At 38.6% G+C, this 15,537-nt stretch overlaps 3 protein-coding genes across 5 annotated transcripts; 1 reads left to right on the forward strand and 2 right to left on the reverse strand.

Moving 5' to 3' along the window:
- The first annotated feature begins 471 nt into the window (after positions 1–471).
- On the forward strand, positions 472–13,918 carry Gart (trifunctional purine biosynthetic protein adenosine-3 Gart). The gene is made up of 9 exons (XM_036359891.2): positions 472–1,428; positions 8,931–9,178; positions 9,528–10,177; positions 10,260–10,482; positions 10,599–10,770; positions 10,838–11,348; positions 11,408–12,226; positions 12,284–13,392; positions 13,459–13,918. The coding sequence occupies exons 1-9, from the start codon at positions 1,234–1,236 to the stop codon at positions 13,636–13,638; spliced, it is 4,107 nt and encodes a 1,368-aa protein (XP_036215784.2). The 5' UTR covers positions 472–1,233; the 3' UTR covers positions 13,639–13,918.
- On the reverse strand, positions 4,017–5,649 carry Pcp (Pupal cuticle protein). The gene is made up of 2 exons (XM_014232295.3): positions 5,025–5,649; positions 4,017–4,899 (listed from the first exon to the last, which is right to left on the reverse strand). The coding sequence occupies exons 1-2, from the start codon at positions 5,034–5,036 to the stop codon at positions 4,234–4,236; spliced, it is 678 nt and encodes a 225-aa protein (XP_014087770.2). The 5' UTR covers positions 5,037–5,649; the 3' UTR covers positions 4,017–4,233.
- LOC106615252 (dnaJ homolog subfamily C member 28) lies at positions 13,910–15,447 on the reverse strand. Of its 3 annotated transcripts, none has more exons than XM_036359892.2 (3): positions 15,290–15,447; positions 15,100–15,220; positions 13,910–15,039 (listed from the first exon to the last, which is right to left on the reverse strand). In XM_036359892.2, the coding sequence occupies exons 2-3, from the start codon at positions 15,202–15,204 to the stop codon at positions 14,062–14,064; spliced, it is 1,083 nt and encodes a 360-aa protein (XP_036215785.2). In that variant the 5' UTR covers positions 15,205–15,220; positions 15,290–15,447; the 3' UTR covers positions 13,910–14,061. The 3 variants fall into 3 exon arrangements, with proteins under 3 accessions (XP_036215785.2, XP_014086869.2, XP_036215786.2); XM_014231394.3 differs by having other exon boundaries at positions 15,284–15,447; XM_036359893.2 differs by having other exon boundaries at positions 15,100–15,447.
- Between the last annotated feature and the right edge of the window lie 90 nt (positions 15,448–15,537).

Consider the following 15,537-nt stretch of genomic DNA (forward strand, 5'->3'; position numbering starts at 1 on the left):
TTTGAGTAGTCAAAAAGCTTGTAAATAATTTTGCGCTTAGTGATTACGGACAAGCGTTCTTATCAATTATTCTCGTTGAATATATTTGAATACCAACAGACTGATTGTGCTGGGCGTCTAAATAACGCCGAACTGTGAGCGTAGTTTGCTCGACCGCTGATGCCTTGGAGGGGCATATATATGGCAAGACCGTAACGCAATCAATGAACAGAGTACGGCAGCCGGCATATGAAGCGGAAAGTTTACACATGTACGTGGTCGGTAAAAAAAAACGTGTACAAATTATAAGAAATTTGTGTGTGAAAGCAAAAAAGAGTCAACTTAACGGCAGTCGATTTGTCAGTCGCGCGCCTATTAAGCGATCAACATGCTACAGTCATCCATTATCACTTCTCCATCATCCCTTTTTATGTGGTGGCTTTACGACGACGACGAAGCGTAGAAGTTTCAGTGTTCATTTGCCAACCGTTGGCATCGGTTCTGGTTCTCGGTGGCGCTCTAACTTGGACTATACATTATACATACATACATGTGTACATAGATATATACAACTTTATTCTACAAATACTAAATACTTGTGGCTATCTACTCCATCTTATACCGCTACGATCCACAATATACCGAAGGTATCAGGTTTAAAGTTGTTTAACTTTTCGAAACTTGCATTGCATTTCCAGCGGAAAAACGTTGCGTTTTGGAGCCTATCATAAAAAGCAATAAAACAACAAAAACGTGATACACACACTATACTCTACTCGTATACTGTGTATATAACGCAGAAACACGTGGGTTCTCGACGAGCGTGACTACACAACGCACGATCACTAACTACGCCGAACACATTTTGCCAGACAGCGCCGCAAGCTCACACGCAAACTATACAAGTACAATATATTATACATAAACATACAGACAGACAGCCAGACGAGAGTGCGAGTAGCGAATATTAATGGACATACAAATTGTTGCGCGGCATGCTTAGTGCGTACCAATAGTAGCATAGTTTTACCTAGTGCGAAGTGACATTATTGATTTATTTAAAAAAGTCAAGCAGAAAGTCGCAAATTTCACGACATTCCCCTATCGCATTGTGTCTCGCGTTTGACGCTTTGTGAAAATCAATTTCAATTAACGTACGCGCAGCGGAAGTGTCAAATTTTTTCGGCTCGCTTGTGTTTAATCAACGTAATTTAGTGAAAAGTTGGTGTTTTTTCGAGACCAACGCGTTGGAAAATGTCTACGAAAGCAGCGCTCGTTGGCGGCAAGCAGCTGTTGGTGGTAGGCAGCGGTGGGCGCGAGCACGCGATTTGCTGGAAACTGTCGCAGAGCGAGCAGGTGGTCAAGATCTACGCATTGCCCGGCAGTCATGGCATTGCACAAGTGCCCAAGTGCTCCAATCTAAGTGATGTAAATGCGAAAGATTTCCAGGTATGTTTTTGAATAAAGTGTCTTAATAGCTATATAGTATATAAAGCTAATTAAATATTAACACATGGCGCAGTCGGTCGTTTTGGCGTTGTTGGCGCTCGTACTCAGCTTTTTTGTTTGTGTGCGTGTATCGTCGCGTAAGTTGGGGTTTTGCCGGTTTCATATTTACGTACACATATTACTAAGTTAGAGCGCATAACGACATTGAACTTTTGCAGAGAATTCTAATGGCGAAATAAAAGGTGTTTCTTGCAGAGCCGGCGAGTTAAAGAAAATATTTAAAAATGCGCTTTTTTGTGCGCTCGAAGCTGGTGTGTAAAAAACAATTAAAAACGTTAAGCTTTAATACCCTTCACAAATAATAGTTTTCAAAAAAGAACTTGATTTTGATTGACCAATTTGTATGGCCACTATACGCTATAGTAATCCGATGTTGTTGTTGTTATAGCGGCAGAATTTTGTCCGTTCCGGTTCGTAGACCCGACTGTTATGGAAACGGTAGTAATCCGATCAAAACAATTGGTTCAAAAATTGTACCGTTGCTTTGGAAAATGTTCTATGCCAAATTTTATGAAATAATCTCTTCAAATAAAAAGGTTTTACTTACAAGAACATGGTTTTTATCGCTCAGTTCGCATGGACCCTATATCCTATAGTGAACCGATATTGGCGCTTCCGACATATGAGCAGCCTCTTTAAGAAAAAAGGATGTTGGCAAAATCAGATCGATAATTCAAAAACTGAGGGATTAGTTCGCGTTTGTAGCGGTGTGTGGAGAGTTCCTCGGGTACGTAGTTCATCATATTTGGACCTGTTCCTACGTGTTTCAGCTCCGCTGTGCAGTTGACTTATTTTTGCTGGCTAAATTTGATGCTGCCGGTTGACTATTCTTCCTATGAAACCCACATCAGGAATTTCCGCTTAGCTTTGAACTCTTCTGGTATATAGGTTCGAGGGTTGAACCGCATTGTTTTAGTGCTGAGATATCTGCCATTTCAGTTCCAACTGGGCACGAGCTTTTAACCGAAGTGCTAAACGTTGGATCCGACTGCACAGCCCTAGGAATATCTGCTGCATATAGAAGGATATCTAACTCCACAAATATATGTACATCTTTAAGTTTTGAAGCGATTGTTTGTTTTATAAACCGACTCATTTTGATTTTAGTTTACAGTAATAAGTTAAGCTCAAGGGAGTAAGACATTACTGTTTTCAAAAACTTCCCGAAAAGTATGTATTGATTTAGTAATCAAATAAAAGATTTCAGCTTAGTCAGCAGTATTGATAGCTGTTCTCAATAATACTTGGAACCCTGATCATCTCTACTATGTACTATGTATACATATGTATAAAAAAAAGTTTCAAAAAGCACGTCTTCAAGTAGTTATTTATAGGTTTTCCAACGCATATACTTAAAATATATTTTAAAATTTCAAATGCACGTAGAAACAAGTAGGAAATAGTTTTACTTAGTTGTCGAGTGTCATGTGCCATCAGATAGTACTTTCAAGTATTGAATTATAGAGTCTAAATCTCAATACAAGCTTTTAGCGATAATGCTGCCATTTTTGAGAACAATCTCTTACAAGTTGCTATATGCAAACAAGATGAATGTGTTTAGTTATCGCTGAAAAATTTAAAATATTTGCGATAACGGTTAAGTGAAATGATTATAGACAAAATGAAACGGAAAACGTTCTTTAAAGGGTTGCCAATCATAAAAAATATTTTTGCTTTATTGCTTCAAAAACGCAAAAGATAGATTGTTTTGTCTACGCTCTTTCCCTCTCCCTCCATTGTCTCATATAGGTCGCATAACTTTATATATAGCGGTCTTGGAGACTAGCCATTGGGATTTGATCCTATGACTTGCTGCTTAACTTCTCTTTATATTTTTTCTTCGGAAAGCTTTAAAAGAAATGAACTCAATTTGATATTTAAGTTTTTGTTATTTAATTTTTAATTTATGATTTTCTCATAAGATTATTTTCTTCTTCGAAATTTTCCGACTCATATTTTTTTGAATAGAAAACCTCGTCCATTAATATCAATACCACTTCTGGTTTCTAGCTTTCCAGCAAATATTTTGTGCAGAGACTAATCAATTAATATTATGGGTCTTCATAGATCTTGAGATCTCTGCAGAACTAACGTAGTAGACAAACGGTTAGACGGACGATTACTGTTAAACTGCCGTCTTTCTTAAAGGTCATTCCAAAGCTTTTAAATTAATGTAGAAAACTTCTAAGCCCATCTTTAAAGGTTCAGGGTATTTGCTTGTTCAGGAAATTTTCTTATAAACTATTTTTTCAATAGCCTGTTATATATAGTTTTCAGCGTTGGGTTAGAAAAAAAAAATCTTCATAATCAAGCTAACAATTTTGAAGATCTTTATTATATTTCTTTATTATTATTGGAGACTAAGCTTTAAGCTCTCAGAACGGGTATACAATTTTACTTGTCGTTTAGTCCACTAATTGTGAAAAGGGTAAGCTCAGGCAGTGACGTACCCCTTTTGATGGATTAGAACTTACATATCGCTAAAACCCCATTGCAATCCTAATATTCCGACGAATAAATTAAACAACTTTTCTTAACCAGTTTATATATTTTATACATACGAATATACTATAACAGTGTTGTGCGATTGTAATTAACTAGGAATGAGTGCATTGGTCTGTCAGCTAAGTAATGGGCATGGAATTCGTTAAATTCATTAAAAATAAATTATAATACATTTTCCTCTTATCTACGCTACATCAGAGAGTGAGATTCGTTTTACAGTAGACGTAAAACAGACACTCTTCAAAAACGACGCCTTACATCGTTGCGACTAGCATTCCGTTGACTCGGACGCTTCGTCGCAGCGCTTTTGCTATTGAAGCTACTCGACTTGTAGTTGAAATTTCGCGGGTTGATGGGGGTAAGTAATGGTGGCGCTATCTCAGTGGACAGTCGTGGGTGCACATCGCCGGCCTTTATCACCTTGAAGGGGTGTGTGCGTATATATTCGAGAGCGCGCAACACATATTCGGGTGTCTTGGGAATGTGATCGCCCACCGGATGATAGCCAGTTTCATCCGCCGTGTAGGATAGCTTGATTTCAACACCTTCGGGTGAGACATAGCTGGAGGCGCCTTTGATTGCAACACCAGCGGTCCCCTGCTCCATGCCACTAATGCCATTGCCCGTTTCGTATTGATAGTGATAGCGGCCATTGTTTCTCATTTCTTGCTCATTACGCAAGATCGGCACATTTGGTCCAGCATTACTGCGACGGCCGGCGGCAATGCTGTTCGGATGTTTGTAAACGTCCGTTGTTTGTCGCTGCGGGAAGTTTGTTTTGCTGGTTGTTGTTTTTGCTGTTTGCTGGCGTGTTGTTGCTTTTGTTGGCACATGGTATTTCGCACCAAAATATTTATCACTACGTGCCTGCGCGCCCGCAGCCAAAATGCCGATCATTAAAATACACTACAAAATAGAATTGAATAATGCAAAAGCGAGAGAAAGGTGAAGTTTTAGCGACATTTTTAACACTTTCTAAAAAAAATTATTATCAAACAAATTTTTTGTTTATTAAATTGGGGTTTCCTTACAAATAGTTTCATTTTATGTTCACAGTTAATGCGTCTACTGCTTGATCTACCAAATCAAAAGTGTAACTGTTGCTCTTAACCTGCCTCCAAAGCTTTTATATTGAGCATCTCGGGTCAGTCCGTCACATTACCATTTTCGAAGCACCAGCCTGCTGATTGTTGTCTTTTTCCGCACATTAATAGCTTCAATAAATTAAAACTTTATTCTCACTCGCTGGCTGGCTGACGAGTTGTACCAATAACAAGAATCGACCGCGTGGGTACAACGTCTCAGCCGAGCCAGCGCAACACTTTTTTGTAGTTCAAACTAACTAAAAAATATAGAGTAAATCCAAGTTGTGCTCAATCACAACGCTTGTGTGAAAAAACTATTTTAAATTTGCTTTTACACGAAGCAATAAGTACGAACAGGAATTTGCATATAATGCAGCAGTAAAATGTTTTGCACATCTATCTCGTTAACATCTAACAACTTCATCAGTGTTAAAACAAATTCACAAGCTTTTGCGGCCACATATATATATTCATATATTTTCGATGCTGTTGATTTATGTCTGATCGGTATGTCGTTCTGCACTCGTCTTGACCATCTGCTTAAATGAGATTCGCCTATTTCGGAAGTTGTCATGTTGTTGTCAGTTTTGGCGTTAATGGTTTTGTGTGCTCTTCTTATTGTTGTTGCTGTGAATGCTGTCGATGTTGGCGCTCTATAAACTAAGTCAATGTCAGTTAACGTCAAAGGTTTTGTTTTATTTTTTTCCCAAATATTATATAATCATGTTATAATTATTTTAGTTTATACTTTATGGTGTTTCTTGAAAACATTGTGCCAATTTTAGTTTTGTCTTAATTTTTATAAATTCTTAGTTTAATATTTTCAAGGGTGCTTTCCATTTTTTTTTATCGAAGCTATAATCCCTCGAAGAACAATAAAAAGACAAGCGAAAGTTTCGCTGTTTCGAAAGCTATATATATCCTTATGCTAGGTGAAAGTTAATTATGACCGCGACTAAACCAATCCTTTTTTTTTAATTTTCGATAGATCCCTTTTATGAAAAAAGTTTCATAACAAATCCTCACACGCAAAGCGCACTTTCATTTTGTTTTTGAATGAGTCGTTTTTAAATTTTTGAGACAGCAGAATTTGACTTACCTAAGTTATAATTAAAAGAGTGTAGGGACATTTTATTTATGTGCTATTAAGTAAAGCACAACAAGCCCATACAATTAATTGGATGAGTTAATTTTCTTATAGTTAAAATTATTGAATAGGTAAAAACAAGTATGGAACATAGACTGAGAGAACAAAAGCCTTGCTGATTTGGTAAATTCTCATTTCCGAAAGCAATAGTATGAAGAAAAAAAGAACTGTATAAGTTCTGTAATATAACGACATTAGATTAAGGTTCTAAGGTCAGTCGCGTATTGATTGCGGAAGGGGTATCTACTCATATCGGACTGATCCGAAAAAACATACTAGAACAATTGAAATTTAACATAGAGCTTGCTTGAAATTTTGTGTTTCCAATGTAATCTCGCCTACGGAATCGTTGAAAATGTTGCAGCATTGTATTTTGGAGAGTCGACTTTATTACGAACACAAGTATTTGAGTTCGAAAAAGTATTCAGTGTAAGTCGTCAAGTGATCGAAATCTTGCCTCATGGGAGTCGTCCATCGACCTCTGTTAAGGACATTAGCAACGAATAAGTTAAATAAACGGTGCGATCGTTGTATTAACATCAGAGAGATAGCAGAGGATCTCAACATCTCTTATGGATCAACTCAACACATTTTTGTGAATGTTTTGGATATGTAGCGTCTCAATGCTAGACTCGTATCAAAAAACCTGAATCTTTTGCAAACACAACGTCTGACGAGCTGAGGGCTCTACATTCATCAGAAGCAGCATTACTAGGTTTACATAAGTTTATGAATATCAACATCTTTTCGCGCAACAGTTCCTTGTGAGCCTTTGTGTTGCTTTCATGACAATTAATTAACGTCGAGTGGTTTGTCAGCTCTATGATGACGAGGCCGACTCCAGCGTCGCAGCTTTTTATACCTCAAACCGGCCAAAATCTGTCGTCAGATCCTCTTTTGTTATTGACAGGATGCACCGACGCGTCGGTCAGATTGACGGTTGAATAGGAGCGACTTTATAATCGCGTTGCTATACCAGCGTCATCCGAAATCAAAAACACCGAAATTCGCTGAAGGCCATCGTCTATTTTAATAGTAAAGTTTTGTAGTAAAATTCGTGAAAATGTTGTACTCTTTGTCAGTCCGGATTATATTTGCTCAGATGGCACTCTATGGTGTTAGAATATAAACAACAAGATCACAGCTGATGCAGTATTTAGGTTAGTTTAGTTTTTTGTAACAAAATATGGATTTTAAAAACTATTGATTAAGTCGCTAAGCTTCATTAAATGAAAATTGTGTACCTACATATACTTGTATATATATATATATACATTATATTTTACTAAATATAAACAACTTTTTTAATTTTTTATGTTTTTTGTTATATTTTTTTTGATTATTTTAAGCATATTTTTAATTGACGAAAAGCTTGCGTCATTTATTTCTTTGCTAACTTATATTAAGTTTTATTTTTCGCTATCAAGTTTTGAAGTTTTGAAATGATCACGATTAACAAGAACAAGTGCGGAAGAGAAATCAATATAAGAGTGTTTTGTTTAGAGGTGTGGTTTTCAATGAGGCACTACTTTTTCCGGGATTGGTATTTTTGACAGCTGTTACTTTATATAATATATATATACTCAGTTTGGCTTGCCATTTCATAATGAAAATACTTACTTCGGAACAACATTTGCAAATCGTGTAAATTTATTACCAAAATAATGGTAAATATTACTTTTTCGTGCCTATATTGGAGGATGTTGTTGTGGACGACCTTTGGTTTCAACAAGACGGCGCTACATGCCATACAGCCAACGAAACAATAAATTTATTGAAGGAAATTGTCGCTTGCCTGAAATAATTTTATTATTTTTATTTATCTTTATAATACAACTAAATTCTTGGCTATTCTTCTTGAAAACCACATGTCTCAAAAAAATCACCATTTATTTTTCCATAATGCAAATTTTTAATCGCAGCTTTAAAATATTATATTTATGTGTTTTGTGTTTTTTTTTTAATCTTCCAATCTATCTCTCACATATTTTTATTATTCAGAGTTTAATTTAAACTAGTTCTAAATAAAGTTAAAGTAGTATTTTATTAAGCGTGGGTTAATAAGCCGTTGGTGAAATAAATCAGTCAACCAATTTAAATTAAAATAGTCGAAATGGCACAACATTTGAATCCGTATTTGGTCATTTGTGTAGTTAACTATTTTAGCACCTAAATATTCTTTACTTTTTCGTTATTTTCATTTCGATAAACTAGTTGCATAATTTATATACATATTTGTATCTATAGAAGTACATTAGAAAATTATAACAATTTTAAATTACAATAAAAACCCATAGACATTTTATGATCAAGAATTAATAATTGTTTTATACTTATGAGGTGTCAGGAAAAAATGCTCGCAAACATTATTCAAAACTATAAACTAAAATTAGCTATTTCTTGTATTACTTACTAATATTATTCATTAAGCTCACCGTTGGTATATATTATACAAAGCTAATTTGTAGGAAGTAGTTGATTGACCTTTGCCATAAAATTATTTTTCCCACTAAGAAATTTATGTGATGGGAACGCCACGGACTTGACCTTGATGAGCAATTGTATTCAAAGTGATACAGTTCACACAGTCACACACGTAATCTGATTACCGTTATTTTAGATCTGCACTCATCACAATCTATATACTTACTTGTACGTACATATGTATATTATAATTTTCGTTAAACTTTCCTTTTCTTTTTCAGGGCATCGCCAGCTGGTGTAAGAAACAATCAATTGATTTGGTTATTGTTGGTCCGGAAGATCCCTTAGCCAATGGGCTGGGTGATGCTCTCAACCAGGCTGGTGTACGTTGTTTTGGTCCCAATAAGAAGGGCGCTCAAATTGAGTCGGACAAAAAGTGGGCCAAGGACTTTATGCTGCGGCATAGCATTCCGACTGCGCGGTACGCGTCTTTTACCGATGTGAATCAGGCTAAGGAGTTTATAAATAGGTGGGTAAAGAAACGATTTAGAATTAGAGTTGTGATTAGTAGTGTAAGGCTATTAAAGTTTTACCCAGCTCCATTATTATTCATAGCGATAGAAAAAAATTCTGTGATATCATATTGAATAAAATAGGTATATCGCAATCCAAGAAACTCAACTGAGCTGGTACATAACACTTTCAGACTGATATACCGTCTCTGAGCTTCAATATTAGATCCAACCAATATTTTAATTTCTTCTCAAATCGACATTTATAAAATGTCTCTATTATTAAAGATTTCTGATAACGGGATTAATTGGTTTCCCACACTTTGCACCTTTTAAATAACGCCTATTTTTGTCCTTAAAATGTAGCGCCCCCTACAAAGCGCTCGTGGTGAAAGCTGCTGGTTTGGCCGCCGGCAAAGGTGTCGTGGTTGCAGCAGATACCGTCGAGGCCTGTCAGGCAGTCGATGAGATACTGGGTCAACGCAAATACGGTAATGCTGGTGAAACCGTAGTCATAGAAGAATTACTCGTTGGCGAGGAAGTATCCGTGCTCGCATTTGTTGATACACAATATGCTCAGGCTATGTTGCCCGCACAGGATCACAAGCGTCTGCGCGAAGGTGACGAGGGACCGAATACCGGTGGCATGGGCGCCTATTGCCCCTGTCCATTAATACCGCCCGCCGATCTGGAACGCATTAATAGAGCTATACTGCAGAAAGCTGTAGACGCTTTACGCCAGGAGGGTATACACTATTGTGGTGTACTCTATGCGGGTCTAATGTTGACCGCTGATGGCCCAAGGGTGTTGGAGTTCAATTGTCGTTTTGGTGATCCGGAAACCCAAGTCATATTGCCATTACTCGAGTCTGATTTGTATGCCGTAATGAGCGCTTGCTGTGAGAATCGTCTGAAGGAAGTGCAACTACAGTGGCGTGAGGATGTAAGTGCCGTTGGTGTAGTCATGGCCAGTGCTGGCTATCCAGAGACCTCGACAAAGGGTTGCATTATCGAGGGTACATAATCGTAGTAGTTGCTTCAAAGTATTAAATTATACGAATTTCTCTATCTTTTCTTATGGGTTTGTCACCAAAATAGGCATACAACCAAATACGGCTGACGAATTGATCTTTCATAGCGGCGTAGCGATCAACAAGGCCGGTCAGTATCTCACAAATGGTGGACGTGTGTTGATAGCGGTAGCGCTGCGAGAAGATTTGCGGCAAGCGGCGGCTGATGCCACCATGATATGTCAAGGAATCACATTTTCGGGCGCTGGCGCACAATTTCGTACCGATATTGCAGAAAAAGCATTCAAAATGTAATTATTTGGCTTAACGCATTCCTTACATATATGAAGTGTCAATTTTAATAAATCTTTTGTATGAAACTTATGCACAAAAAAATCAAACTAATGGTGTTTCAATTACTTGGCAGGCTAAAGACGTTCGTTCCGACATTCAAAGCGCTCTCCTACAAGGATAGCGGTGTTGACATAGATGCGGGTGATGATCTGGTGCAACGCATAAAACCGTTGTCTCGCGGTACACAAAGACCCGGTGTTGTGGGCGGTTTGGGCGGATTCGGTGGCTTATTCCGCCTGAATGAGGTGAGCAAAAAAACTTTCAAGCCCATGTAAAAAAACGTTAAATCTTCATTATATTTCCCACACACAGCTTAATTACAAAAATCCTGTGATCTGTGAAGCCATTAATGGGGTGGGCACCAAGATCAAACTCGCACTCGAACATGAAATGTATGAAAGTATCGGCTATGACCTACTCGCTATGTGTGTCAATGATGTGCTAGAGTCGGGCGCAGAACCAGTTGCCTTCTTGGACTACATAGCTTGTGGTAAGCTACAAGTGCCGATTGCTGCACAAATCGTAAAGGGTATTTCCGACGGTTGTCGCGTGGCGGGTTGTGCGCTCTTGGGTGGTGAGACCGCTGAAATGCCCTCAGTCTATGTGGTAGGCAAATATGACATCGCCGGTTATAGCGTGGGCATACTTGAGGCTGGCAAGGAATTGCCAAAATTCCAACAATATGAGGAGGGAGATTTACTGATATCGTTACCAGCGAATGGGCTGCATTGTGCAGGTTTCCACGCGCTGCTAAAACAACTTGAGATGGCTGATATTGATTTGACCGTTAAGAGCGAATTCGGCGATGAGACTAAAACGCTAGGTAAAATGTTTGAACACTCTTAAAAGACTAATGCTTAGCATGTGCTAGTTTTTACACAGGTCAACAGCTCTGTGAACCCTCCAGAATCTATGTAAAAGAAGTGCTTGCGCTTTTACGCGAATGCGAAGTCAAGGCTATTTCTCATATAACCACGGGTTTGCTGCCAGATGTGCAACGCATTATACCGCCAGACCATGAGATATCTCTAGACTTTGGTGATCTCAAAATTCCACCGATTTATGGCTGGTTAGTAGGCAAGTTACGCTTGAATCCGCAAACACTTTTGGACAATCTGAACTGTGGTATTGGGCTTGTTATGATTGTGCCAAAGAGGTGCACCGTTTGGAAGAGTCTGCTTGGCGCCGGCGCCAAAGTGTTCGGTGTGTTGAAACGTAAAATGCAGTCGTGCCACCAAAAACATCAAATTGAAGTGCGTAACTTTGTAGAGGGTTTGGAGAAAATCGTCGAACGTTTTGGCGGTCTATCCGAAAGAAATACGCGTACTTTGGATGAGCCGCATGAACGTGACTTAGCTTTGGAGCTATGCGATGGCGCTTTGACACAACAGCGCAATGAAACTTTAACCACAAAACTGGGCAGACGTTTGATGAGCGTTCCAAAGACATACAAGGACCCAGTACTGGTGTTGGGCACTGATGGTGTGGGTACTAAAATTAAGATCGCGCAACAAACGGAACGCAATGGCACGGTTGGCATTGACTTGGTCGCGATGTGTGTGAATGACATATTGTGCAATGGCGCTGAACCCTTGACCTTCTCGAGCTATTATGCGTGCGGTGATTTGGTGGAAGAAACGGCAACTACGATAACTGGCGGCGTGATTGAAGGCGCGGCGCAAGCAGGCAGCAGTTTAGTGGGTGAGTACAAGAAGTGCTTCCATATCAAATAGGAATTTCATTTGTTTTATGCTTTAGAGACACATATTGCTGAGGTACCGCTGCTTTATGCATCCGATGTGTACGATCTTGCCGGTTTCTCACTTGGTATTGCTGAATACAGTCGCCTGCTGCCACGCACTGACGAAATACGTTCAGGCGATATACTCATCGGCCTGCCGTCCTCCGGTGTGCATAGCAATGGTTTCAGTCTTGTACATGCCATTATGAAACAAGCTGGAGTTACATTCGAAGACAAAGCGCCTTTCAGTCAACACACTTTCGGCGAAGAATTCCTTACACCCACGCGCATTTATGTCAAAGCACTGCTGCCACTCGTGCAACAGGGTCATATCAAAGCCTTGGCACATATTACCGGCGGCGGTCTAACAGAGAATATACCACGCGTATTACCTAAAAATTTAGCTGTGCAACTGGATGCCAAACAGTGGAACATACCACCCGTCTTTGGTTGGCTTGCCGCGCAGGGTAATGTAGCGCCACAAGAAATGCAACGCACCTACAATTGTGGACTTGGCGTAATTTTAGTGGTTGCACCGAAATATGAACAGTCTGTGTTAGCGGAGTTACAGTATCGTGAGAGCGCGACACGCGTAGGAGTGGTGGTAAAACGCACTAAATCTGAAGCCCCACAGGTTGTGGTCGAAAACTTCCAAGGTTGCTTACAGCGCGCACAGAAATTACAAAAGAAGGCACGTAAACGGGCTGCGGTGCTGATCTCCGGCACAGGCAGTAATCTGCAAGCGCTCATCGACGCTTGTCGCGATACCTCACAAGGTGTGCACGCCGACATCGTCTTGGTAATATCGAATAAAGCGAATGTATTAGGTCTTGAGCGCGCGAAAAAGGCTGGCATACCCTCCGTGGTGGTCTCTCATAAGGAGTACGCAAAACGCGAGGACTTCGATGCGGAAATGAGTAAAAAATTGATGGAGCACAACGTGGATTTAGTGTGTTTGGCTGGATTTATGCGTGTGTTGAGTGAACAGTTTGTACGTCAGTGGAAGGGTCGCTTAGTGAATATACATCCGTCGTTGTTGCCTAAACATCCCGGTTTGAAAGTGCAGCAGAAGGCGCTTGATGCTGGCGATAAGGAGTCTGGCTGTACAGTACACTTTGTGGATGAGGTAAGCGGTATATGCAAATAACTTGTTTTAACTTCATATTTATGGATTTCATTTCACAATTTTTAGGGTGTTGATACCGGTGGCATTATTGTACAAGCTAGCGTGCCTATACTGCCGAACGATACCGAAGAAAGTTTAACAAACCGCATACATGTGGCGGAGCACTTTGCTTTCCCAAAAGCGTTGCAACTGTTGGCCACAGAATCAGTCAAATTGAGTGAGGATGGCAAAGTGATTTTCACCTAATTTTTTTTTTATTTACAATAAACCATTTTTGGGGGTAATAGAAATATTTCTTATAGCCACATTCTACTTCAAATATAAGTTTGGGCAACGTCTACGCACGCCTTGGGATTAGCAACACTGCTTTTCGAACACTGAAATCCGTGAAATCTTCATATATTTACATATGTATACCAGTACAATGAAAAACAACGATAGCATTTATAATAAAAAAATGTAGTTTGTATAATAAAGTTTATGAAACTTGTAAAAATAGGTTAAAATAAAAGCTTAATTAAGAAAATATTATCTATATAATTTATTTCTAATATTCAAACAGTATTAACAAATCACGCTAGCCTTCAGTGGCTTAAAATCACATACACAAACAAACATGTGTGCCTTCATATCCTTCGACAAATTCAAATAAAAATATTTTAATATTATTCAAAAAAGTGAACCAAAAAACGAAAATATTTCGTTTTTTGCAGTATTTCCCGAACTCGGAGGTTCACTCGGTGGTTTCTTCTGTTTTTTGAAGTGCTTGAGTGCTTCTGGATCACTAATCACTTGATCAGATAATTTTTCGATATTTAAGCGGAAAAGTTGATTTTGCAGTATTGGCACAATTAGATTATATTTATCTATATTTTTATTAATATCTTTTACATCATCGTTATAACGCTGTAGAACTGCTCGCCAAGCGCGATTCTCATCTTCATCAAACGGATAGTCACCAAAGAAAGCACGTTCTGCACGCAACTCTTTTTTAAGTTTTTCCACTGCTTCACGTATATCGCGGTGCAGCATAATCCATTCAGGTGTAAAACCGTTATCAAGCAGAATTTTATTCAACTTGTGCGTTGTAAAATCTAAATAAGGATTTTGCGTTTGCGCGCTACTTAAAGGTTTGCCAGCACACTTCAAATTGTCAAAGTCACCTTTTGCCATAGCCTCTTGAATGAGATCCTCACATATACGATCAAAACCGTACTTTGTTTTGATGGCATGATTCTTATAAAATGTGCCTTTTTTCATAATTGTACGTTCACCTGCTTGTGATTTTTCAACACGATGGCTGAGTACACGTTCTTGCGCTTTCATTGCTTTAACTTGCTGGTATTGTTTTTGCCTCTGAAAAGGATTACCTACTCCAATGCCGTCATAACTTAAATATTGACGATGTTGTGGTGCTGTATGTTTTATATCAAATACTTCCTCTTCCTCATCTTCAGAGATATTTCGTCGATTTTTTGCAAATTTTTCTTGCAATATTTTGAATGCTTCATCTACTTCTTGAAAACGTTCAGCGCTTGCTTCTGGTAGGCCAGAGTCGGGATGTACACGCTTTACGAGATCGATATAAGCATTGCGCACAGTGTTCTGGTCAGCTGCTTCATTAACGCCCAAAATACGAAAGCATTTCTGTGTTTAAGAAAAGCTATATATGTACTGATAACTCTTAGTAGTAAAACTTCTAGTTACCTTGTATAGTTCCGTACGCTTTATATGCATTTCTCTAAATTGCAAAGCAGCGGTTCGCCAACATAGGCTTGATAGTAGCGTAATTTGTCTACCTCTCAGCAACATTTTAACAAATGAATTACTTTAATTAATATATGAAAGTAAGCTGTTATTTTTACCACTAATATTGCCGAATTTTACTTACAGGTACCTGTGCTCGTAAACGGAAATATATTTCAATTTCTGTGGATAATAGGCTTTATTTGAATGTTTTTCAAGTGAGCCTTATTAAATTTTGTTTTCACCTAAGCATTTGTTGTTATTTAAGTGACTTCCATCGTTATATTTGACGCAATCAAAACAAAAACAGCTGATTGGCAGTAAGCTACCACTGGGTTGTCTTGGAGACACATGCAAAGGGCACGTAATAAAATAAAATGTAACATAGTTTTAACTAAT

Source organism: Bactrocera oleae, chromosome 3 (genome assembly GCF_042242935.1).
Source record: "Bactrocera oleae isolate idBacOlea1 chromosome 3, idBacOlea1, whole genome shotgun sequence".
Lineage (NCBI taxonomy): Eukaryota > Metazoa > Arthropoda > Insecta > Diptera > Tephritidae > Bactrocera > Bactrocera oleae.